Source organism: Astyanax mexicanus, chromosome 3 (genome assembly GCF_023375975.1).
Source record: "Astyanax mexicanus isolate ESR-SI-001 chromosome 3, AstMex3_surface, whole genome shotgun sequence".
Lineage (NCBI taxonomy): Eukaryota > Metazoa > Chordata > Actinopteri > Characiformes > Acestrorhamphidae > Astyanax > Astyanax mexicanus.
Genome location: NC_064410.1, coordinates 55281288 through 55306382, shown reverse-complemented (window position 1 = coordinate 55306382; position 25095 = coordinate 55281288). Strand labels below are relative to the sequence as shown.

Below are 25095 nucleotides of genomic sequence, written 5' to 3'. Positions count from 1 at the left end.
ATTCCGAGCGTGACACCTGCCGTCCCTCATGTTATCCGCCCATCTGAATTACCTTGCCAGTGAATTGCTGAAAGCCATTTTGCAATGCTGCCTGAACAATGGCTGTTAATGTGATGACTATAACGGAGCACTTACAGTAATATTATTGGTATTTGCCTTTGAATTCTGTCCCAAGGCCAGCAAGCGCTACAACAGCGGCTCGGTCCCGGAAAGATATCTCCAGCCACTGATGAGTTGGGGAATGGATTTGTGGGATGAGTTGGCACCTCGAGACAGCGCGAATATGCTAATAGCCGGTGGAGGTGGGCCATTTGGTGCCCATTTGTTAATGGCGGGACATTTAGGGCGGTGTAATATTAGTACAGGACACGACTCCGCGGCCTCATCAGCAGGCGTTGGTGGAAATGGAGCTTTTAGGGCGCAGTCTGTTAAGGCAATTCAAGTGATGAGTTCCAGGCCACACGTTGAAAAGACCTTTGCCAGCAGTTTGGCAGATGACGTCCATCCTGCTACGGTAGCTGGAAAGAATGTAGAAGGAAGAGTAGAAGGAAAAGCAGGAAATGGAATGTGTTATGGGGGTTGAAAAGGAATGAAAAAAAAAAGACAGAGTTCCTCTGCCTGCACTGAAAAAATGATGAGTAAAAAAAAATACTGGAAAAAAAATTCTCAACTTTCTGCACTTGCTTTTTTAAGTAAGTTTAATTTCAGACTTTAATTTCAAGACTTAAATGTTACATAGAGTAAATAAGTGAACTGAACTTCAGTCAATCCTTCCTTTTAGTAAACTTTATCTTATTTATGTCACACCTTAGCCTGTGTCTGTCCAGTGTCTTTCCTTTTTTTGGTTCCTTCCTGCTCCTGTCCTCTGTTCTCTTGTTTTGTTTACCTGTCATGTTTCCCAGCCATGTGCTACTGTGTTTTGGTCTTGTCTCCACCTTAGCCCTGCCTTGTCATCTGTAACCCCTCCTGTCTCATTTGTAACTCCGCCCCCTCATTACCTCCACAGGTGTCCCTAGTGTGTGCCTGTGTATAAATACCCCATGTGCTCCTTTGTTGTTTGTCGTGCTTTTTTTGTCTGATCTTGTCTTGTTACTCTGTCCGGATTATGTTATGTTTATCTGTTTTGTTTAGCCACAGACCTGCTGTGTTTTTTTTGTCTACAGTGTTCTGGTTTGTTTTCTTTAGTTTGTTTCTGTCACATCCTGGTCTTGTCTCGTGTCTCTGTGTGTCTTCCCCACGTGACCTGTGCTCCCCTGTGTCTCCCGTCTCAGTACTTTTCCACCTGTGTCTAATGTAGCTCCGCCCCTTCCCCAGGTGTTTCCAATTCTAGTGTGTTTCCTGTTTGTTAAATAGATCCACTGTGCCACTTGTCCTCTGTCGGTCCTTTCACCTTCCCCTGTTGTTTTGTCGTTCCTCGTTTCTCTAGTTTATTCTCCTCGTTTCCTAGTTCCTTACTCTGTGTTTTTCTCTGTTTTTGCCTTATACATATATTTATACTTAGTCTATTTCCTTGTTTATTTCTTAGTGTTTTGCTTCTTGTTGTTTCCCTTGTAATATATCCCTGCCCTGTTTAGTTTTGTTTATTTCTTGTTTGGTTTTTCTAGTTTCTTGTTTAGCTCAGTGTTCCCTAGTTCCTTGTACATACCCCTGCTTTGTGTTGATTCCTAGTTTAGCTCCTTGTGTATATTCCCTGTTTGTTTATCATTATTATTATCTCTAGTTTGTTTGTTTTAGTTCTATGGTTCCTCTCGTTTTGTTTCTGGTTATTTTCAGTCATTTAGTTTATTCCATAGTTCCTTGTATATATCTCCCTGTTTTATGTTTAAGTGTTTACTTGTTTCTCGTTTCTTTGTTTATTTATATTTATTTATTAAATTATTCATTTTTCCCTTACCTGCACTTGTGTCCGCCTCCTCGTCTCCCTGCCTGGGTCACCCCTTCCGTGACAGTTTCTTTGTTTGATTATTTTGCTAGTTTGTTTAAGTCTTTTAGTTTATCCTGTTTTATAGAGTTTGTTTAAGTAACCTTATTCTTTTTAGTTTGTCTAGTGTTTTGTTTATTTTCATTATGGAAAATAAATGTGACCTGCGTGTGCATCCTGCCTCCTCTTCCTCGTTACAATTTATTTTTGCTGAATCAATCCTTTACTTAATTTCTGCATACAATATTATCTAATTACAATGACCTAATTACTGAAATAATTTATGATACATAATGTATTATAATTCCTGAAATTAAAATATTTATAATTTTACTTAAACCACACATATTACACTCACTGTCTCAACACAAGAATGGCATGTAATACATTTTTTAAAAAATAATTAAATTTTAGGAATTATTATATATTAAGAAATTAAGTAAAGTTTAAGGAACTAAAAGAAAGGATTGATTCAGCAAAAATAAATGAAGTAAAGTTTACTAAAAGAAAGGATTGACTGAAGTTCAGTTCACTTATTTACTCTATGAAACATTTAAGTCTTGAAACCGAGTTGAAGTTACTTAAATTTATCTAAAATTAAATGTATTAAATAAAAGCAAATGCAGAAAGTTGCGAAACTTTTTTTAAAGTAAATTTTATTCTTTTTTTTTAATCTTTTTTTTTAAGTGTGCCTGCCTTCGTTTAGATCTTGAAGCCGTTTTTTAATAGCTACTTTCGAAAGTGCCGGAGCATTCCTGAGCATTCTTGACAAACAGCGGGTTCTCTTTTTTAATTCGCCCGCCGGGAGCGAGGGAAGTCTTTGAAGAGAAAAGGCTGAGGCTTTTTTTTTTCCCTGACTCTCATTTTCCTGTGTGTTCGTAAAAAGTGCCGAGGCCCATTCTTTTCCTTTTTTTCTTATTCTCTCTTTTCCTCCCTCCCTCCTCCCTCCTCCTGCTCCAGAGCCAGCCGGGCGCACGCCAGCGTGTGTGTGTTTTACCTCCGGCTGCCGCCTGCCGGGACAGAGGCCATGTAGTCAGCGTTTAGACAGGACGTCCAGCGAGACCATACAGTAGTCTGTATGTGTGTTTGTATGTGTGGAGAGATATCGAACAGAGAACAGAAAAATAGAACAGAGGAAAACAGACGTATTAAACAAGAGGATGGAGGTCAGAAAAGAGAGGGAGAGAGAGAAAGAGAGACAGGTTAGCCCAAAAATTGAGAAACAGAGGGTGGTATATAGAGACAAGATAGACTAGAGAAAAAGTGAGTAGATAGAGAATGGATAGTTATAGTTGAGAAAGAGATGGAGAGATAAAACAAGAGTAAAAGAGAAAGAGGATATACAAGAGACCACTTAAAAATGATTAGTTTCTTTGATTTTACCAGATTGAAAACCTCTGGAATATAATCAAGAGGAAGATGGATGATCACAAGCCATCAAACCAAACTGAACCGCTTGAATTTTTGCACCAAGAGTAAAGGCATAAAGTTATCCAAAAGCAGTGTGTAAGACTGGTGGAGGAGAACATGATGCCAAGATGCATGAAAACTGTGATTAAAAACCAGAGAGAGAAAGATACAGAGCAAGATATAGATAGAGAGCAATACCAGAGTAACAGAGATCCAGAAAGAGAGAGAAAGAAAGAAATGCAGAGATGAAAGTGAGAGAAAGAGGATATATGAGAAGGACAGAAAGAAAGAGAAGGAGGAGAAATGAGAGAGAACAGAGATAAAAAGCACAAGAGAAGATTAAAAAGATTAAAGATAGATGAAAGAGAGAGAGAGATGGATCAAGAGATAAAGTAAGCAGGAAAGAAAGAGAGATATGATATATGAGGGGAAATGGAAGAGAGGAGGGGAGGAGAGATGAGATGTAGAGAGAAAGAAAGAGAGAGAGAGAGAGACATAAAACAAGAGGATAAAGTTGAAAAGTTAAAAGAGTGAAGAAAGAAGAAAAAAGAGACAGAGAAAGAGGATAGAACAAAACAGTGAGAAACAGTGGCAAAAGAGAGAGAGAGAAAGAGAGACAGTGAGAGATAGAGGATACATCATTGGGACAGGAAGAAAGAGAAGGAGGAGAGATGAGAGAGAACAGAGATAAAAAAAAAGAAAAGAAGAATAAAAGATTAAAGAAAGACAGAGGGAAAAAGAGAGAAGGCAAGGATACATGAGGGAAAAAGGGAGAGAAAAAAAATGGGGAAATGGGAGGGAGAAGAAATGAGAAAGAGAAACGAGGTAAAGAGAGAGAGAGAACAGATGAGGGAAGGAGTGAAAAAGAGGCAGAGAGAGATACTTTACTCAACAGGGCTGTACTCAATTACAAATCCCTGCACCTCTCTGGGGAGCAGCCCTCCGGCCGCTGGATCGTTAACCTTTTGCAGAGTCAGTGGACATGTATCCTGCTCACCCCACACACACTCCCCCCATACCTCCCCCATCCATCCCCCCGGAGCAGAGCCGAGAAATCAGAGAAACAGAGGCTCAGGAAGCAGAATCACAGTCAAAAACACAGTCAAAAACTTCTACTGCCTGACTTTCTTTACCACACTACCACAGACTCAGCTGCACAGAATCCTACCCTTTTTAAAGAGACATGCTTTTTTATTTCACTCAAAAAATCGATCCATCTGTTTTCTGTGAATCAGTTGAAAGAGTACACGGCAGGATTAGCTAGCAGACTTCTTCTGAGGGAAGGATCTGTACCTACTGTTCAAGGCAAGTCAGCAGATGAGGGAGATATATGTACTTTCAAATAATGAGTTTTGTGCTTCTGTCACAGTTGAAGCATGAACTAGCTTTTTCATGTTTTGCCATTAGCGTAAACATAAAGTGGCAAGCAACAGCATATTTGCATAGTGACAGAGTGACATAGTGACAAGTGACAGAGCCCTTAAATGGCTCATTCTTAAAAGGACTGAAACTGGCAAGAATAGAGCTGGTGAGATCTCAATATGTGAGAGCTTAAATTTTGTTCAAAGAACTTCATCCTTTAATTCAGGTAAATAGTTTTTTTTTTTTAACAGATGCATTTCTGATCACAGGAAATGGATTGCATTTACAATACGATTAAGGCATTTTGCAAATTATTCAGAGCACAAAAGTGCTACATTGTTTACGCTGAAATAAACATCTTTAGCTAGTTTGTAGAGGCTAGAATCAGAAACATATATCAAGCTAAACAGCAAAGGCAAATTAAATCTGACATGTTTAATTCTGATATGGGTCACTTTAATGTGTGTTATTGATTTTACCATATCGGAATTCATGCAACTTTTATGGCAAACAGAATGAAAATAAGCCGGATCCTCTTTCAGAGGACATAAGTACGTAAAGACACTTATGAAGAAAAAAAAGGACCCAACACCCCAGTTTTTAAAATGAATATGCAGGGATGGTCGTTCCAGCGCACTGGAACCATTAAACACAATATTTTATCTCTTCTCCACTCAGAAATGCTTCTGCTTTCCATATTTTTCATTGTGAATTACAACCCCTAAATTGTTGTAAATTGTCATGCAATACGTTATACACATATTTAAGGTTGGAGCGTTTTGGACAGTATTAACACTAATGTCACCATGTGATATCTGACAGTGTATGGAAACAAGTTCATATGTGCAACATGTGTGTATTTATTATCTTAAGCTCTGTCTGGAAGCATTTTGTTTTTAAGTGCTCACTCAGTGTAGCAGGGCTTTCCCCGCACCCACAGCCCTGTAATTAACAGCAGTCTCTGGTATTACTTCCTACACCACTGGACCAGACCACACCCTTCTGTTGGCCTGCTTTCATCTTTGAGTAGATTTGGTGAACTGGCTTTGCTGGTGCCTTCAAATGAAGAGCTCAGAACCTCCCTGGCTTGATGGTTTGATTGTACGGGACTTTTTGATAGCACTTCCTCTGACACGCTGCCGTTTTTACCGTGGACAGCTATAGGAGATTCTACAGGTGAAAAACGCAGGAGGATTGGGGCCAAGACAGATCCGTGCTGCATTAATCCCCCTCCACCACCGCCCACCCCTATACCCCACCCCACCCTCCACCCCCAATATCTGTGCGGTTTAATTTCCAGCCGGGGTCCACTCCGGCACGGGGCTTGTAATTTTGCGGGGAGATGGAACTCTGTAATGATGTCCCTGGTGAGGAGTGCGCGGGAGGAAAAATTCTGACTCTGGAGATTGCTGTAGAAAGAGTGTAACATTTAAGCCTGCAAGATTGCCTGCAGCGGCTCGGCTCAGGCGGCGCCTGCCCTCCTCCGGCTGCGGAGATCGTACGGACGGGGTGGAGGGCGGTGGTGGAGGAGGAGGAGGTGGTGGGGTGGTGCGGGGGTGGATCAGGATGCCTCTCGTACCGAACGCCGCCGGCTCTGAGATTCCGGCGAGAGAGCTCCGCCACTTCATTTGATGTGCGGGTTTAAGAGGGCAGAGGCGACCTTATCTGTTATGCCACACTCGGTCCCGGTGAGGCTTAATACGCTTGAAGTGTCAGAGAAATCGTTGAAGGAGCCGAAAGGAAAAGAATTGGGCGCTGATGAATGATTTCAATGCCTTCTTTTGTGGCGAACCCAGTCGTGAATAGGCGCACCTCCCGGTTTGGCCCCACTTCAAAAAGACGGGGCTTGTGCAACTATTTAAAAGAAATTTCGGGCCATTTAGGACGATTACAATTGCGCACTGGCCTCACTTTGAGCTTGAAGAGCATTTGTCCTGCGACAAAACGTGGAATAGAACCAACTGTCATTCTGTGCCGCTAAGCTCTGATTTAGATCAAATGGATAAAGGATACAAATGAAGGAAGGAACTACAAACATGCATTTGCAAACATCCAAGACTTGTGTAGTGTAGTGACAGGGAAAGTAAAAGAAAGAGAGAGTGATAAAGAAAGAGAGAGAGAGAGAGAGAGAGAGAGAGAGAGAGATGCTAATGAGATGAAGGGGTGGTGGTGGTGGTGGTGGGAAGGAAAGACGAAAAAGTTTCATGGGCTACAGCTGTGCGTTCTGTCGTTTCTTCTGAAGTCAGACAGAGAGAAGAGAAGAAAATTCCTTTTCTCTGGCCACTCGCAGGACGAGCACTGGGAGGGCTTTATCCAGAGCGGCTCTTAGACCACTCTGCCAACCCTTTGCTCGCTTGTTCAAAAAAGGAAAAGAAAAAAAAAAACTAAAAAGAGGAAAGGAAAGGAAAGAAAAGAAAGAAGCTAAATGTGTGCGGTAATTAATTTTCCGAAACAGCAGTTGGTGTCCTCATTATTTCTCCAGTGTTGTGACTCTAATTTGGAATTACAGATCCCCTCTCCAGATAAATGGACAGAGCCCGTCTTAATTTGACAGGGCCAGGTGCCAATTCCAAACATTTAAAGTCTAAAGCGAGAGAGCCTTCACTGTAATCATCTTCTCATCAGAGAAAGAGCTGTACTCCTCATTTCTCTTACAGGATGTCTTAAAGGCATTTGCTCTAGAGCTGCTGATCACTATTAGCACTTTTCCACCGAAGTGGAACTGGCATCGTTCTGGTTCGCGAACCTAATTTTGAACCGGTTCTGTGGGCATGTCAGAGAATGCACAGTGGTCTGCTGAGGAAACACAGTATTTAACTTACTCTGGATTTGGTGTTCTCCAGAGTTTTTTATAAGAAAAACTTGAAGGAATAAATAGGAAGGAGAAACTCTCTGGCAGGAGTGTCCAAACTTTTTTTGTTGGGGGCCAGAAGGAGAAATATATTTGAAGTCACGGGCCACAGACTCTGTAATAAAACAAATAATGAAATATACCAATTTAAATAATACTTTTTTCCTGATTATTTCATTTACACACCATTTTACTTGACTTACTATCTTTATCTTTGACAGTGTTGTGTAAACTAAGATTTTTCAAATTGATGTTAAATTTCATGATGTCTCTTAATATAAAACTCCTTAATTACGGCAACTTTTAGACTCTATTTTTTTGCGCTAGAAATGTGCACCCTCTCCGCTTTCAGACTCTTTGGCCCATTTTTCTGTGCTAGAAATGCGCACCCTCTCCGCTTTCAGACTCTTTGGCCCGTTTTTCTGCGCTAAAACTGCGCACCCTCTCCGCTTTTAGACTTTTTGGCCCGTTGGTCCTCTAGTTCACCGTAGAGCAGGGGTGTCCAAACTACGGCCCGCGGGCCATTTGCGGCCCGTTTCCTTTTATGGAGCGGCCCATGGGCCGTAGTTTGGACACCCCTGCTCTACGGTGAACTAGAGGAGGATTTATCTCGGGCAGGATATGTTTACTAAAGAGCAAGTGATAAATAAGCTGAAAAAGCTTAAAAATGGAGTGGAGCTGGGCGAGGGAGAGTACCAGTGTTTAATGATGTGCTGGACAGCGTGCTGGGCAGTAGGTCAGCTAAACCAGATGACTGGGGCGCCGAATTCGGCCACAGCAGTGAACCAGTGCAACCCTGGCTCTTCGACTCCGTCCACATCAGCCAATAGTGCCGGTACGTTTACTGATGTGACGTTTTGATGATTCCACTAAAACTGGTGGAAATGTGGTCCGGTTCGCTGAAAAGCACCACAGTTCTTATAAGTCTGAATGGAACTGGTTCAAGAACCAGAGTTCTTTTGGTGGAAAAGCGTTATTTTTAATCCCAACATTGCCTGCTCTGACTCTGACTCTGGCTGTGCTTCTCCTCAGCACGTCCACATCATTTAATCATTAATTGGAGGAAGAATCTTATCACCTGTTGTTGTTATGATTATTATTAATGTGCGCAGTGATGGGGAATTATTTTAGTATCCAATTAGATGCATATTTACACCAGGTGAGTTGTCCCTCTCCTCAGCTGAGTGCTGCTTTAATGAAGGGAATTATGGCAGAGGCGCAGCAGAATGCATCGACCGCCCCAGTGCCTACCCCTCTTGGTAAATACTGTATGTGTGTCTACAGTATGTGTGTGTAGCTGTTCCTGTTATGGCAAGAACAAAACTGAAGCCAAATCACAGTTTTTTTTTTCTCTTCCAGGTGAAATGCCACATCTCTTTAAAATTTACAGGCAAGCCCTCTGGCTGCCTGTTGGAGCAACCGTTACTGGACGTTTTTAGAGTTTTGCTGCTGGTTCTGTCTTCACTGGGTTTTTTTTTTTTTTTGGTTGTTTTGGGTTTTTTTGTTTGCATGTGGACCAAAACAATGAACCCAGACCCTTAGAAGAAGGTGATTTTGGTCTGATCCCAAATGAACTTTTTACGTTTTTTTTTTTCCCAGTTGTAGAGTGTGCTCTGTAAGTTAGAGCTAAGCAGCTCTAACTCACAGCAAGCATTTTAAAAGTGTTGCCACTGGTCAAATATCTTCACTGGGCTTGTGAAGATACAGTATTGTGGACCAAAATAACCAATTCAGACCCTTAAGAATTGATGGTTTAGTCTCGGTTTAGCCTAAAACCAACTCTGGATCTGATCTGACCTTGATTTCACACAAGTTTTTATCAGGTGAACTTCTCAACTTTCAGCTAAACAGCTCCCATAGGCAACGTTGCAAAGTTTTGCCTCTGATCCTCTGTCTTCACTAGGCTTTTTGGGTCTTTTTTCACTGGGATTCTCCTTTTTGCCTCTTTCCATTCCTCCATATGAGCACAGAAAATGAGGCTAGGTACTCAGTAATGTCGACCAAAATAACCAATTAAGACCCTTGAGAATAGATGGTTTAGTCTCGGTTTAGCCTTAAACCAACTCTGGATCTGATCTGACCCTGATTTGACACAAGTTTCTATCAGGTGTACTTCTCAACTTTCAGCTAAACAGCTCCCATGGACAACATTTCAAAGTTTTGCCTCTGATCTTCTGTCTTCACTGGAGTTTTTGGGGCTTTTTTCACAGCGATTCTGCTTTTTGGCTCTTTCCATTCCTCCATATGGGCACAGAAAATGAGGCCGGGCGTTGATGAACTGAGAGCCGTCTGCAGAGGGAGGGTGATCAATAGCCGTGACCGGGGGACGGTAAGGGCCAGAAGAATGGGAACAGAGCGGCCATGTGGAGAAACGCCGCTGATGGCTTGCATCATTGGAGCCAGCGCGTGGCTCGCTGCATAACAAAAGGGTGCAGGTGTCAATCGATGAGAAAGAGCGGTGGGAAGAGAATGCCAAACAGCTGGGGTTCCATTGGCCGAGCCAGAGAACCGAGCAGGGTCCCTTGAATTGAAGGGAAGCTTTAATTGTAGGCGTTTTCCTGCAGAAGAGGGTGGTTTTGTTTTTTTTTTTTTTAAGCACTGCTGTTTTTGTTTTCAGCATTTTCAAGCCTGCAACTTTTAGCCCAATTTAATCATGTGGTTAAAGTGTGAACACAGCGATCTCATTCAAATGGGAACCAAGAAGACTTTACCAAGACCTTTAAGAGTAGATGGTCTTGGTCTGGTGCCAAGCTCGGAAAACTCTTAATCAGTTAGAAGGTTGTTGAAGGACGTCTGGAAGAACGTATCATTGCTATCCAATGAAAAACAAGTATCTCCAAAACAGCAACTTTACAGGAGAGAGAAAAAACTTCTAAACTTTTAATGGAATTGAATGTAAAAAGAGTTTATTTCAGGAGATTTTGAAGAGTTCATATTGGTCTGTTCATCAAGTAATTTTGGCACAGTGTAAGAGACAGTTTGTCTGTTCATATTATGTAGTAAACTAAAAATCGACAAAAATCTCGTTGGACAGCAAAGGCATGCATTTCTGGTAAGGCACTCAGACTCTTTTAGAGTCGAAACTTGGTGCTAACAGCTTGAGTCCATAGTTGATACAATCTGTCTAGTGTCAGTAGTCCAGGCTGGTGAAGGTGAAGGTGTAATGGTGTGGGCAATGTTTCCTTGACACACTGTGAGTCTGTTATTTCTAAATGTTTGGATGCTTTTACCTGATGAGTATTAACAGTATATATCCCTTTATGGTCACTTCCAGCAGGACAAGGCACCATAGCACGAAGCAAAAGTCATATTTTTTTAATCCAGTAGAAAACCTTTGACATGTGGTCAAACAGATGATTAATTTCACAAACGTGTTCTCTGAAAAATTAGCAGGAAATTATTGATGGAGCTGAACAGAGCACAGCTGTTTCCAGGATCTTACATAAACCACATTACTCATTTTTTTGACCCAGTATAAGTATAAGACTTTTTAATTTATTGCCCAGTGAGCATACAAACTTAAAAACCTAGTTTATTAATAAATTACTGTACATTTACATTTGATTACGTTTTTTTTTTCTGATATAGACTGAGTAATGTTTTTTTCTTTCTGCAAACAAGATATAATTTCTGGTCTTCCACTTTTTTCCACTCTTTTATACAAGTAAAGCATCTGACGGAAACTTCCTAAAAACTTTTTTTTTTCACTCGATTTAACAAGCCTCGAGTAAGAAATAATTAAACAACATTTAATAAGAAGCTTGTGCACCAATGGGAAGCCTAGTGGGGTCAAACTTCCTTCTACACTCCATCCGCTGATCCACTGCTCTCTAGCCTCATGCTAATGCAGTATCCTACTGTCTTTTCGCACTTAAAGGAAGCGGGAAACAAACGCCAGTGCTTTTTGCACCTGGATCCATGCTGGAATCCTAAATGCCTCTGGTACGCTGTCTATTCTCGGAGAGTGAAAAGAGGTGAAGTGGGAGAGAAGTGACAGAGAGAGAGTCAGAGTGAGAATATCCCTATGATTAATTTAATCACAGGATTGTGAACAGTCAGGAACTGCGGCGTGTTGTATTTTTATATTGAGTGGCAAGACGCGACCTGTTGATTGACAGTCCCTTTGATATCTCAGCCAGTAGAGTGTACTTTTATGTTTCGCTTCATCTGAGGCAAAAAAAAGCCTTCCTTTTTCCCTTATCTCTACTTATTTGACTGCAGTGCTTTCTGATATTTCACACCATTATAAATGAGGAACAGCTACTTTCCCAGTTTAGCCTTTTGTTGGCCTGAGTGCACCGTACTGCATTTCACCAAGACGACGTTGTTGCAGAAGCTTCTGGCTAGAACTGTGAAAGACGAGGTCTTAAGGTGTTTAAGGATTTTATGCAGTCATCCACATCCATCTTCAAATGGTCTTGCCGGCTCGCGGGTAGTAAGACAGGGGAGTCGCTGATTCTCTGAGAGCCTGGAATTCTGCTCGGCATCGCTTTGAAGCTCTGCCTCTCATTTTGCTGGAACAATACAACTCGCGCCACAGAGATGTGAATTTCAAAGCCAGACGAGGCACGGCTCGGCCTGATTATCCCTGTATCCCTGTCACCCTGCATATGCTACTCCCGCACATTTTCACAAGTGCAAGTTCATAACGAGTCAAACACTCCCCATCACCAGCCAATCCAGCCTTTCAGCCAATCTGGGCCCTCAGATTTTGATGGTATTTTCACACCTGTGATTTTTAGACTGATTTAATTGGACTCCGCTTCATTTTCACTATTGGTGTGGTTCGTTTGGGCAGGTGTGAATACAGCTACTCCAGAACCCTTAAGATATAATAGATGGTGTTGGTTCATTTCACAACAAACGCAGTTATACATGTGGTTCATTTATGGTGATACATGATCTGACCTCAGGCAGAACAAGTTATTCAAGCTGAGTTATTGCAATGGATTTGGGTATAAACATTTTATCATCTAATGCCATTTTGTATTATAGCGATCTATTGCATGTCGGCCAATTCTGGACCGCTCAGCTGGATTTAGGGCATGTCAATGTGTCTTTGGTATCATGAGAGCGCATAAAATACACCTTGTACGGTTTGAAACACGCAAACGCATGAATTAATTACCTTAAGAGCCAGGTGTTCACTGCCTTTGGCACGTTCGTATCTTAAAAGCAAGGCGCTTTGTGTGCAACGGATGTCTCAAGATGAAAGTAAATTATTTTCTATTGAATGTAAACCTACAGGGGTTGGACAATGAAACTGAAACATCTGTCATTTTAGTGTGGGAGGTTTCATGGCTAAATTGGAGCAGCCTGGTGTCCAACTCTTCATTAATTGCACATTGCACCAGTAAGAGCAGAGTGTGAAGGTTCAATTAGCAGGGTAAGAGCACAGTTTTGCTTAAAATATTGCAAATCACACAACATTTTAGGGGACATACCAGAGTTCAAAAGAGGGCAAACTGTTGGTGCACGTCTTGCTGGCGCATCTGTGACCAAGACAGCAAGTCTTTGTGATGCATCAAGAGCCACGGTATCCAGGGTAATGTCAGCATGCCACCAAGAAGGACCAACCACATCCAACAGGATTAACTGTGGACGCTGTAAGAGGAAGCTGTCTGAAAGGAATGTTCGGGTGCTAACCCAGATTGTATCCAAAAAAACATAAAACCACGGCTGATCAAATCACGGCAGAATTTAATGTGCACCTCAACTCACCTGTTTCCATCAGAACTGTCCGTCACCACAATAAATTATTGTGGTCCTAAACCAGGTGTTTCAGTTCAATTGTCCAACACCTGTACATCCAGCTCTAACCCAAACACTAATCTTAACATTCTATGGTTTGGTTCATTTAAGATTTAAGGTTTAGGGTTAAGCTTAGGGTTAGGGTTAGGGTTAGGTGTAGGGTTAGATTCTATAGAGAATCATTTACATTCAACTTAGGGCTAAATTGCATTTAATAGACAATCAGTTGATTGGTAGTTCAGCCATGAACCATCCAAATAAAGTCATGCCATCTTCCCATCTTCAGTGTTTGATTCCAACAGTTCATTTTCCCAGTGTATGTTTGCAACCCCAGAGCAACTTAAGTATGCAGTATACTAGTATACTATCCTTCCAGTACCTGTGGAGTATTGCAGAGGATTTGTCAGAATGACCTCCTGTATGAACATTTGTACAAACAGTTCTGGAGCTCTATAGAGTAAACAGTGACTCTGCAAAATCCAGGTCAGCAGCTTTTCTTTCATGATTGAACATTTTTAATTAATTGCTGCAGCCCCATTGGTGCGCACAGCGCTCAAAGGCCCGGCCAAACCCAACAGGTTCCCGCTTTCATGACCTATCCGTGGTCATTCACCCGTCAGAGAGCAGCGAGTGGAGCCAATCAGCCACAGTGGCGGAATCAAAGCGGGGATTTGCACAGCCGCTGGCGTGCGTGACAGATGCTGAGAACGCCAGCAATAGGCTGGTGCAATCAAAGGCTGGGGCACGTTTTGGAGCTGGTGCTGTGTGTGGGGGGGGGTGGGGCCGGGGGTAGAGCAGGGAGCAGAGGAGGACAGCGAGGATAGCTGCAGGTGGAACACATATCACTGTTCTTTAATCCTGCACAGCTCCAGCCGTGTTGACGTGCGGCGCGCGGCGGATTGAGTCAGTCTACTTTCGGCCCACCCGACCACACGCTCACGCTCGTGCTTTCATTCGTGCTTTCGCTCGTTCCTCAGGGGCCGGAGCCCCCGATAGCGCCATCCTAACCGATTGCAGTGTGGAGGCGGACAAACAGACAATGAATATGGATTAGGCCCTGCTGTCCCCCATCCCCAAACACCCCCAACCCCCAGAAAAAACTCGCAGACACGCAGGGGAGTCTGGGACACAGGCCCTGTTCACATGCATTTATGTGGAGTGTCTCTAAACAGGAGCTGAGAGCCACCCCTCTGCCCCCAGGGGCCCCGCAGACAAGAGAAAGGCCACCCGGCCCACTGGAGCGCCTCTGCCAGCCCCCTTCACCTGGCAAAACAAGTGACAAAACACAGGAAGAATAAGCCCGCAGGGACACAGCCCCCTCCGCACCGTGACAGCCGCCGTGCCACCGTGCCCGTCTCTATTTACCGAGCCAGCACGCGCCAGGATTCAGCCCGCCATAACGGGAAGACACAGCTCACAATCAGGAATCTCACCAGCTGTCACCAGATTGGCTTCAGTGTCATTCAAGATGTGAAAATGAGTTTTAGAGGGGTCTCTTGTGTCGGGACTACTTGGGTCAAATCTGTTGCATGGCAGAGCTGGAACTCTGAGCTGTGTGTCTTATTGCTTGTTTAAACTCGTTAAATTCAGACTTTTATTTTTTTAAGCAAAGCCCTTTAAAGTCATTCAACCATGTGAAACGTCTTTAAAAAAAATAAAATAAATAAACATATGGATATTTTGACCTTCATTGAAACAGAATTTAAACTAATAATGAAACTTGAAAATATTGTGTCCCATGTGTCCCATGACTTAGCATATCCCATTAAAGAAAAAGAATGCTGCACTGACCTGCAGGGGATGTGATTGGGGGTTCTCCTGCACTGAATGTAGATGTGATTTCTCATAGAAGCTTTTGTCTTCAAATAGACAATTTTAGCCAGATGTCACCAGTCAAGATCATTACCACCCACTGCACTGTCCACTGCAGGTGGTAATATCAGCCTTCTATAATATAATCCTGGTACGCATGTGACACTATGGATCAAGGAATGTTAAATACCTGCGCATATTCAAAATGGACGGTCCCACCCATCTGCACTCACTCCCAATCAAGTCTCATTAGAACTCCAATAATTAAGCAATAATGCACGTGCTGTAGGGAGTGCTATAACGTGTAATATTGGCACTGCTATATTACGCGTTATAGCATGAACCTTGAGCGTATTATTGGGATTATACCACAGTTCTAGTGTAGCTGTTAATTAAAATACTTTGAGATAAAGAGGATGAGAAAATATGATCTGTTTGGTTATAAACACTCTGTGAGTTGAATTAGTTCGATTACTGCTCTGTTTGTAGCTGTGCTGTTTGGTTTGTAAGCGCTGCATTGTTGCTAGGTTAGCATGGTGGCCTCTATTTTCGTCCATTTCAGTCAAAATTGTGGAAATCTTAGCTTACTGTAAATCAACGCAAGAGCTTTGCTCACCCAAATAAATGTTTTTTAGGAGATAAATCTGTGTAGATTAAAGTCCAGTGCTCATTCGACTTTGACATTTTTTTTTTTTTTTTTAAGAATTTTTTAAGAAGTTTTGTTTATTTTGGTGCCCCCAGCGGCAAGGGTCCTCTGTTTTCAGCCATCCTACATTGAGCTTAAAATACTCTATATTAAGTGGAAAATATATACATGTAAGCTTTTATTTTAATAATAACAGCTCTTAACCTGATATTGGTGGCTGATAATGTGTGTAATAATGCGTATTTTGTATTTTGTAACATTCATCACAACTAATGGCTTTTATATGATTGATATAGATTCTGGAATTATATTGTATCAATCAAAATGTAGAAATATATTGTTATAGTTTTACATTTTCAGCCATACTATCCAGCTCTTATATGTGACACATGTTGGAAATTCCACAAAAAATCTGTATATTGATATATATGTATATATATATATATATATATATATATATATATATCAGATATCAGCTATATGGGCAAACTGGCAAAACTGTGGGACATGTATGAAATCTCCTGCTGCACAGTTTCATCAGCATGCTAGTTTCTCTAAAAACCTTCCGGCACGAGATGGCCAGCAGACTTTCAGCTCCCAGTTGTCAGTTGATCAGTGGCCAGGTAGCTAAAGCCATGCTACAAATCACTGGTCTTAGCAGACAACTGACTGGCTTTGTGTTTCCGGCATTAGGCCAGATCGAGTTCCACACAATGCTAGCTTCAGTCCCAAACTCTCCGAGCAACAACAGGCAATATTTATCGCCCAGGCTTTATCTGCGAGTGTGCACACATCTCTCCCCCAGCACTTTCTGGGTTCTGCGCTTCACGTGGTGCTGGATGCAGGGCTAATTTGGCCTCGCCTGTGGGACAGAAGCTTCTGATGGAATCTCTACATGTGGCTTGAAGTCCCCGGCTTGCTGAAGTATTGAATATTTATATATATATATAGAGGTTTAGAGTGTTAGAGCCTGTCTTTCTCTTTTTTTTTTTTCGTTGGGTTTATTTTTGTTTTTTTGTTGTTTTGTTTTTTTTCCAAAGCAATCTGGCAGCTGTTCCGTCGCTCGTTTAGTTTTTTCCATTTAAAAGTGTTATCGGATCACCTTTTCACGCTCCGCATGAATTCATTAGACGCTGTCTAAATTAAGGGCACAGCAGATTTAAGGGCGCAAAAAAACAAGGACGGCCTCGCAATTTAAAGCCCTTCTGTTTCAATTTACTGCCTCCCAAATTCCAGCCAGCCTTCTCTGGGTGTTGAGCCAGCGCGTGCCACTGTGAGCCAGCCCAGCTTTAATTAGCCACAGATCCAATTCTGATAGGTTATTCCTTTCCAGACGCCAGCCTAGCGTGAAACGAGACCATCCAGGTTGCCGCAGGACCACCTAATGCCTCGCGTTGTTTATGTAGGCCTGATGTACACTTACCGAGCAATTTAATAGGAGGATTTGGACACCTACTCATTCATCCTACTCAATTATCTAATCAGCCAATCATGTGGCAGCAGTGCGATGCATAAAGCCATGCAGATATGGGCCAGCAGCTTCAGATAATGTTTATGTGAACCATCAGAATAAGGGGAAAATTGAGATTTGCATGCTTTTGAGCGTGGCACGATTGTTGGAGACAGATGGTCAGGTTTTAAACTGTCTATACTCTTAACAATATAGCTGCTGTAGAAGAACCACTTTTGGTTCCATAAAGAATTAAAGAACATGTTGCAGTATGATGTGTAGCTCCGCCCATCTCCATATGTTTCAGGGACAAAACAGCCCCGCCCATTTTCCTTCTAATTATTCTCCTCTAAACTAAACTAAAGTCTTTCCATCTCCAGTATCTAATTCTAATAGTTAGTTTGGTAACACTTCCTATGAATGTCATGTCTAAAAGACTCTATAAACATTTTCATTAGCATACTATAATGCATTATAAACGTGGCTATGAATATATATATATTTTTAAACTGTGTAACATATTATGGCCTCATTTCTATAGAACAGGAAAAGATAGAACCACAGGGTCCATGCTTTTGGTAAATGATAGCGCCTTCATTTATAGGAATATACTGCTTATGAACTACTGATCTTTATTAACTATTGAATAATATAATAAAGACAATAGAAGGAAACATCATGTTGAAGAAGGAGGTCAGCAGACTTGTGGTGAGCAGAAGAAATGATCAAAATCAACACCAATACATTTAATCTTGGGAAGGTTTGCTTCAACACGTGTTTGTAATAAAGTGCGTATGAGTGTTCATTGCTGGCTGTTATTGATTCATTTGTCATATTTGTATGTACTGTAATATGTGACATATAGTGCAAATCAATTATATTTAGCCTCCTGTGCTTTTATTCACAGAATCATGGTCAATACAAGACTTCATGACTACATATGACTTATATATGACTTAAAAGTGAAATTGATGCAGCCGCCACCATGCTTTACAGTGGGCATGGTAATGTAGTTTGTAGTGAATGTAGTGTGCAGTGTTTGATGTCTTCCAGAAAGACATAATAGTTCCGAGTCTGAAGGCTAAAAAAAAGATGTAGACCTCCTTCACTAGCCTCCTTCTTGACCTAACTTTTTTTAGAAGTAAAAATATTTTTTTTTCTGTTTTCTAAGCCCAATTATACGACTATGACCATGATTCTGTGTATAAAACTATAAAAAGAGGACTTCTCGACTATGAAAGTCCAAGAGGGTGAACACTTTCTATTGGCACTGTATATTCGTTTAAAGCTTTTCTCTGATGTGACGGCTGGTTTTTGTCTTTTTTTTTTCACTTCTGCTGCCGGACAGCGAACAAGAAGAATCGAGGATCTCATGGTAAGACATTTTTTTAGACACAAAACTTTTACTTTTTATTATTTATTTTTTTTAAATTGACGGGAAAAGAAGTACTTTTCTGTACGCATCCTCCAATAACCCTGCTCAGAACGTCAGTTCAGTTTTATTCCGGTCATGAAACCTTGCTCTGTGTTGGAGAGGAGAACAGTAAAAAATGGTTCCTTTCTGCAGCCGCGTGTCATGGCCGTGATGCGCATGCTGATGCCTCCTCGGAAGTTGAGAGAAACTCGATTAAAAAAAGACACTTGACTGGATTGGCTTACTGCACGGGTACCTCCACTGCTGCCATGTGCTGCTTGTGTATTTGTTATTTATTTATTTTTTTTATTTCTTAAGCTTTTTTATACGCTTGAATAACGAATGTGTGACTAATCTGGCTCTATTGGCAGCGGGGGCGCTCCATGCAGAGAAATTGTCTGTGTATTGATTGTTCGTTAGAGACAGACTGAGGGATTAGGCTAGATAGCCTTGCGTATTTTTTTTTTTTTTTTTTTTCCCATGCACGCCCAGGGTGAAGCGCTGCTTATGTGCGGTGCAGAACCTTTCCTGAAGGTGATAAGGACAGTCCCAGAGAGATCAAGCCATTACTAACAGTGCAGAAGACTGACCCGCTGCCGAATCCGTGCCAAGTATGCAGCCAAGGGTTTTTTTTCCGGCAGGCCGGGAACGTGCTTTAATTCAATTATTCCAGAACGAGGGTCGGCCAGGAACCCAGACAGGCTCCGAAAGAGAGATAACCTGACTTAATATTCATAAACTGATACAATTTTCCAAGATAAATGGCGAAACAGAATAGTGTTGTAGCCTCAGAGCCCCGGGGCTCTTTAGGAGGGGAATATTTATACTCAGGTTCTTTGAGCCGAACAGTTTTGGTTCCATAAAGATGAAATATTGGAATAGACATGTCTGTTAAGTATCTTTTAAAGGTTTATAGAAGATGTCAAGGTTTTTTTTTTTTGCGCTCTAAGCTCAGCTTACAAGGACTAAGACTGGATATTCTATTCCTCTGATTAAAGAACATTGGCTCTAAGAAGAGCTATAAGTGTGACATACCTTCAAAATGTGACTTCTTCATACCTTAAAAAAAAAGTTTGTAGCATGTACAGGGGTTGGACAATGATACTGAAACACCTGGTTTTAGACCACAATAATTTATTGTATCAACGGACAGTTCTGATGGAATTTCTGCCGTGATTTGATCAGCCATGGTTTTATGTTTTTTGGATACAATCCGGCTTAGCACCCGGACATCCCTTTCAGACAGCTTCCCCTTGCATCCACAGTTAATCCTGTTGGATGTGGTTCGTCCTTCTTGGTGGTATGCTGACATTACCCTGGATACCGTGGCCCCTGTACATCTTTATTTCAAAGTGGTTTTGATTCCATGAAGAGCCATTTTTGAAATAGCGATGTGTGTGAATGAAATTAATGCATGAAAATGTCTTTCTAAGAGCCTTATCTTACACCCTGTGCAAGGCGTGTCATTATACTCATTGCTATCTTACACCCAACACGCCAACAGTCTAGTTTTACTCTTTACTCTGCCTGCGTCAGAGGCATTCTGTGTTCTCACCAAAAAAAACGTACGATCTATCACTTTAACATTCATTTTGTTACGCTATTATATCGATCTATAGCATATCGATCAATTACGCATCACGCAGCTGGATTTATGGCGTCAGTGTGTCTTTGGTATTGTGAGGGCGCACAGTGCTCACGGCGCTTCTGCATGGCTAAGATAGGATTTAACAGCTGAATGTTGACTGTTGTCAGGGTTTAAATCGGTCAGTGGCGCACCCCCAGTATTTCCCACTGCCATGATAGAAGCACACCAGATGCAAGTGCAGATGCAAGGCGTGAAAATTGACTGTTGACGGGGTGTAAGATAGCAATGAGCATCGCCACGCAACTTGCACAGGGTGTATGATTTATATAGAAATAGAGCTTTCTGTGAAGAATATTTTAAAGTGTTAAAGAAGAAGAGGAGACGTTAAGGTTCTTCACCAACAATGGTTCACCAACAAAGAACCCTTAGTAGCATCTCTACATTTTTGTGTAGTGGTTTTTAAAGGAAGCTGTGTGTGATGCCTCCTAACACAGTATGAGATCACAGGGCGTGTGGGATGGTGCTGTCGAACATCTCCCCCGGTGACTTCCACTTCCTTCTGAAGACACTGGCCATAAAAAAAAAACGAGGAGCCGGGGTGAGGCGAGAAAACTCCCAGATCACTCCCCTCACCAGCAGTGCTCTTCTCACTTCTCACAAATTGTGTCAGAGAACAGCCGTTCTCTCAGCGCTCTTAAGAGCACGGATACGAGCCTTCTAATAATATCTACATGCAGCGCGAAAAGCTGCTATGTCCACACATGGAGAGTGGAGAGGAGGAGGCCACCGTGCTGAAACAGTGCGTTCACCAGAGCCGAGGCTGCCTGTAGCATCCCAGCCTGCAGGAGACTCGAGGACAAAAACATCTACGGAAAAAAAAACGTAAGAAAGAAACTAAAAAAAGAAAAGTACAAATAAATAAAGAAAGAAAAAACAAACCTTCTTTTCCCAGTGGCTTAGATTGAGCTCATAATAACTCCTGCACTGTGAAATGTTCTTTAATCCTGACCATTAATCCTGTGTTTTAAGTTAAATCGGAGGAAGCCAAAAGCTAATGACAGCTCGCAACTTGAAGGAATGCCACGGCTCCCGAACGCAGAATACTGAACGGTAATAGCGAGTTTTTTCAGTGATGAGCTGATCTGAGCATCGCCTTTTTTACTGCACCTGGAAACTGCCTTATACTTATATTTATCACATACACTCCTACTTTTTCCTGCTCTATACAGTTAAGTTGCCACTTTTTTTGTGTGGTAAAACTGTGAGGGCCCTATCATAAGGACCCTGTGCAAGGCATATCGTGATGCTCATTGCTATCTTACACTCTGTCAGCAGTCTATTTTCATGCCTTGCACCCACACTGTTGAATTAGCATCAGATTTTAGGAATAAATCTACATTGATGGGCGTGGTGGTCTGGAAGTGAGGTGTGTTCAGGTAAATTTCTACCGTGTTTTTATTTTGGTGGCAGAAAACACACAAGCTCCACTGACTGATTAAAACCCTGACAACAGTCAATCATCAGAGTTCATTTCTATAGGTGTGCCCATCGCTCGTACACCCCCGACTTTTAACTCAAAAATAAACAGAATAAAGTATAAAATAACATTACTGTTTCCTTAAATAAACTGCTGGTGTATCCTACTGTGTGAACACACAGGTCAGTATCTGTCTCTGCTGAGACCCAAAAAAGCACCGCGCTGTTAAGATACGAACACGCCAAAGTCAGAGCTCACCTGCCTCTTAAAGGGAATGACTAGTAACACACTGATTGGTTTATTTCACGTTAAGCCCAAAATACACCCATAATTAATTAAAATAATTAGTACATGCATTTTGTGTGTTTCAAGGCGCACAAGGTGTATTTTTTTGTGCCCTCATGATACCAAATATATATATATATATATATTTTGCAGACATTTTTTGACCAATATGTGCCATAATCCCAACTAAATGTAGACTTTTTAACATTAACACTGACTTTGGACATACATTTGGAAGACGTTGGTATTTTATGTTTATATGCCACTGGATTGTTGCTCAGGTGTTTCCAAGTGGTTGCTGTGGTACCCCATGTGGTGGGTTTGTGCCATTGTTACAATGTTTGAAAACATGTATGGATAACTGAAAAAGAAGTAGTATAAAAAGAATAACAAAATGGTGAGAGATAAGAGAAAGAAGAAGAAAATAGAAGAATAATATTATAACTATAGATAGTATATAGAAAAAAAGAGAGTGAGGGAGAGAATCCATTCACAGGGGAGAAAGTCTACCCTTTTTTCTTGACCAAACTGTTATTTTAAACCAAGAGAGCTGGTCTACCCATCCAATCTGAAGCACCCGTATTTTCACTGACCACAAGCCTCTTGGGTCATGCTTTAAACTATTGTGAGGTGGGGGTTAAACAGAGCAGAGCAGGGCTATTAACCCAGTGTCCAGTTGATGGGTTGAGAAGAGTAGAAAGAAATGTTTTATAAGTTCAAAACATACAGCTCTGGAAAAACAAAATAAGAGACCCCTTAAAAATGAGTTTCTTTGATTTTACCAAATTAAAAACCTCTGGAATATAATCAAGAGGAAGATGGATGATCACAAGCCATCAAACCAAACTGAACTGCTTGAATTTTTGCACCAGGAGTGATTAGCATGAAGTTATCCAAAAGCAGTGTGTAAGACTGGTGGAGGAGAACATGATGCCAAGATCCATGAAAACTGTAATTAAAAACCAGGGTTATTCCACCAAATATTGATTTCTGAACTCTTAAAACTTTATGAATATGAACTTGTTGTTTTTCTTTGCATTTTTTGAGGTCTCAAAGCTCTGCTTCTTTTTTTGTTATTTCAGCCATTTCTCATTTTATGCAAAGAAATGATCTAAATTACAATATTTTAATTGGTATTTGGGAGAAATGTTGTGTGTAGTTTATAGAATAAAACAACAATGTTTGTTTTACTCAAACATTAACCTATAAATAGCAAAAACGAAAGTTATATTATAGTCTATAATTATATAACTACATATAAAGTTTCCTATATGATCAGTGGAGCTGTAAGCTGGACAGTAAGTGTAGAAACAATGTAGTAGTCATAATATTTTGACTGGTCTGTGCAGTACGATAGCCTTAAAACACCGATCAGAATGAGTATTCACTGCAGCACTGGATTACATCACCCATTAGCTGCCTTTGTAGCACTTCAGGAGATAAAATGCAGAAAGATTTATTAGTCATAAGAAACTGGAAAAATGACAGTATGAATTTGGAGTGCTGTCCATTTAACCTGAAAAAAGAACCTGATAAACTCCTCAGCGGTGCAGCGGAATTACAATTCACCTACACCACCAACACATTTCACAGGGTTGCATGCAAAAAGAACAGATTCATTCTTCATTAGGTGTAAATCCGTAGAATTCAGACTGAAAATAAAAGTCCCATGACCTTTGTGACCTCCCATGAAAGCTAAAGAACACTACCTAACCTGTGGTATATGTGTGTGGGGTCTTCTGCACTGAAAGTGGATGTAATTACTACCAAGGTCACTTATCTGCTCACATGGACAATTCCTAGGGTTGGGTATCGTTTTAAAATTTCGATGTCGGTACGATACGATACTTTGAATTCAGTACCAATCCCCAAACAATACTTTTTTCGATACTTTTTTCTAAATTGTAACCAAAAAAATCCAAAAGAATTATAATTATTCTCACACATCATGTTTATTGAACAGCCGACATGAGTAATCTCTCTCTCATACTGTCTTCATAAGAGACTCCATCCTTCTGGATCTTGTTGAAACAAACAGTGAGCATGTTTGTTCAGATTTAAGACTAAAAAGAGAGAGAGGGGGACAGAAAGAGTGAGTTCGAGAGTGATACAAAGGCAGTGTGAGTTAGAGATAGTCTAACAAGAGACAGCAAGTAAAAGAGTGAGAGACAAGGCGAGTTAGCGAGAGACAGCGCAAATAAGAGAGAGACGGAGTGAGTTGATTAGAGACAGAGTGAATAAGAGAGCAAGAGAAAGTGCGAGTAAGAGAGACAGCATGAGTTAGCGAGAGACAGCTCACGTAAGAGAGCGAAAGCATGTGTTAGTGAGAGACAGCACAAGTAAGAGAGAGACAGAGCGAGTGAGAGAGGGAGACAGAGTGAGTTAGTGAGAGACAGAGCAAGTGAGAGAGGGAGAGACACTGCGAGTTTGCAAGAGACAGCATGGGTGAGAGAGACACAGTGCGAGTGAAAGAGTGACAGAGAGGGAGAGACAGCACAAGTTAGCAAGAGACAGCCTGAGTGAGAGAGGGACAGTGCAAATTAGCGAGAGACAGAGAAAAATACAAAGAGAGACAAAGCAAGTTAGGAAGAGAAAGACCAAGTAAGAGAGCGAGAGACAACACAAGTTAGTGGGAAAAACAGTGCGAGTGAGAATGAGACAGCGTGAGTTAGCGGGAGACAGAGCAAAAGAGACATTACAAGTTAGCGAGAGAGAAAGACAGCACAAGTTAGCGAGAGACAGAGCGAGTAAGAGAGAGACATTGCGAGTTTGAGAGAGACAGAGTGAGTAAGAGAGAGACAGAGAGAGTTTGAGAGAGACAGAGCGAGTAAGAGACGGAGAGACAGTCCTAATAATGACATATTATTATAACACATGTGTGACATCTGGATCGATGGGACAACTTGAAAATTGAAAAGAAATGCAATGTCCTATCCATCATCTGGTACTATTGTAATTCCTGTATCCTTTGCCATGAGCACACTGGCCAGTGTTCAACCTTACTCACAAGATAGTACCTCACAACTTACATACAGGTGTGGGTATTTCCAAGCTGTCCCTTGAGCTAACACTTTCTGACCAATATGCATACTGCTGTCCCATGACTTGTGGCATGTTGGATCAGGCAT

At 41.4% G+C, this 25095-nt stretch overlaps 1 protein-coding gene and 1 long non-coding RNA gene across 5 annotated transcripts in view; one reads left to right on the top strand and one right to left on the bottom strand.

Moving 5' to 3' along the window:
* The window catches only part of sdk1a (sidekick cell adhesion molecule 1a), a 601048-nt gene that overhangs the window by 361877 nt on the left and 214076 nt on the right, over window positions 1–25095 (top strand). For 3 of the 4 annotated variants that reach the window (XM_049475505.1, XM_049475504.1, XM_049475507.1), the window contains exon 7: window positions 18552–18578. The exons of the other annotated variant lie outside the window; for it this stretch is intronic. In XM_049475505.1, coding sequence (XP_049331462.1) covers window positions 18552–18578 — 27 coding nt within the window. The remainder of the gene's footprint in view (window positions 1–18551; window positions 18579–25095) is intronic. 4 annotated transcript variants of the gene reach the window in all.
* Window positions 1–25095, bottom strand: part of LOC125799256 (uncharacterized) — a 345287-nt gene that overhangs the window by 114716 nt on the left and 205476 nt on the right. The window lies entirely within an intron of this gene.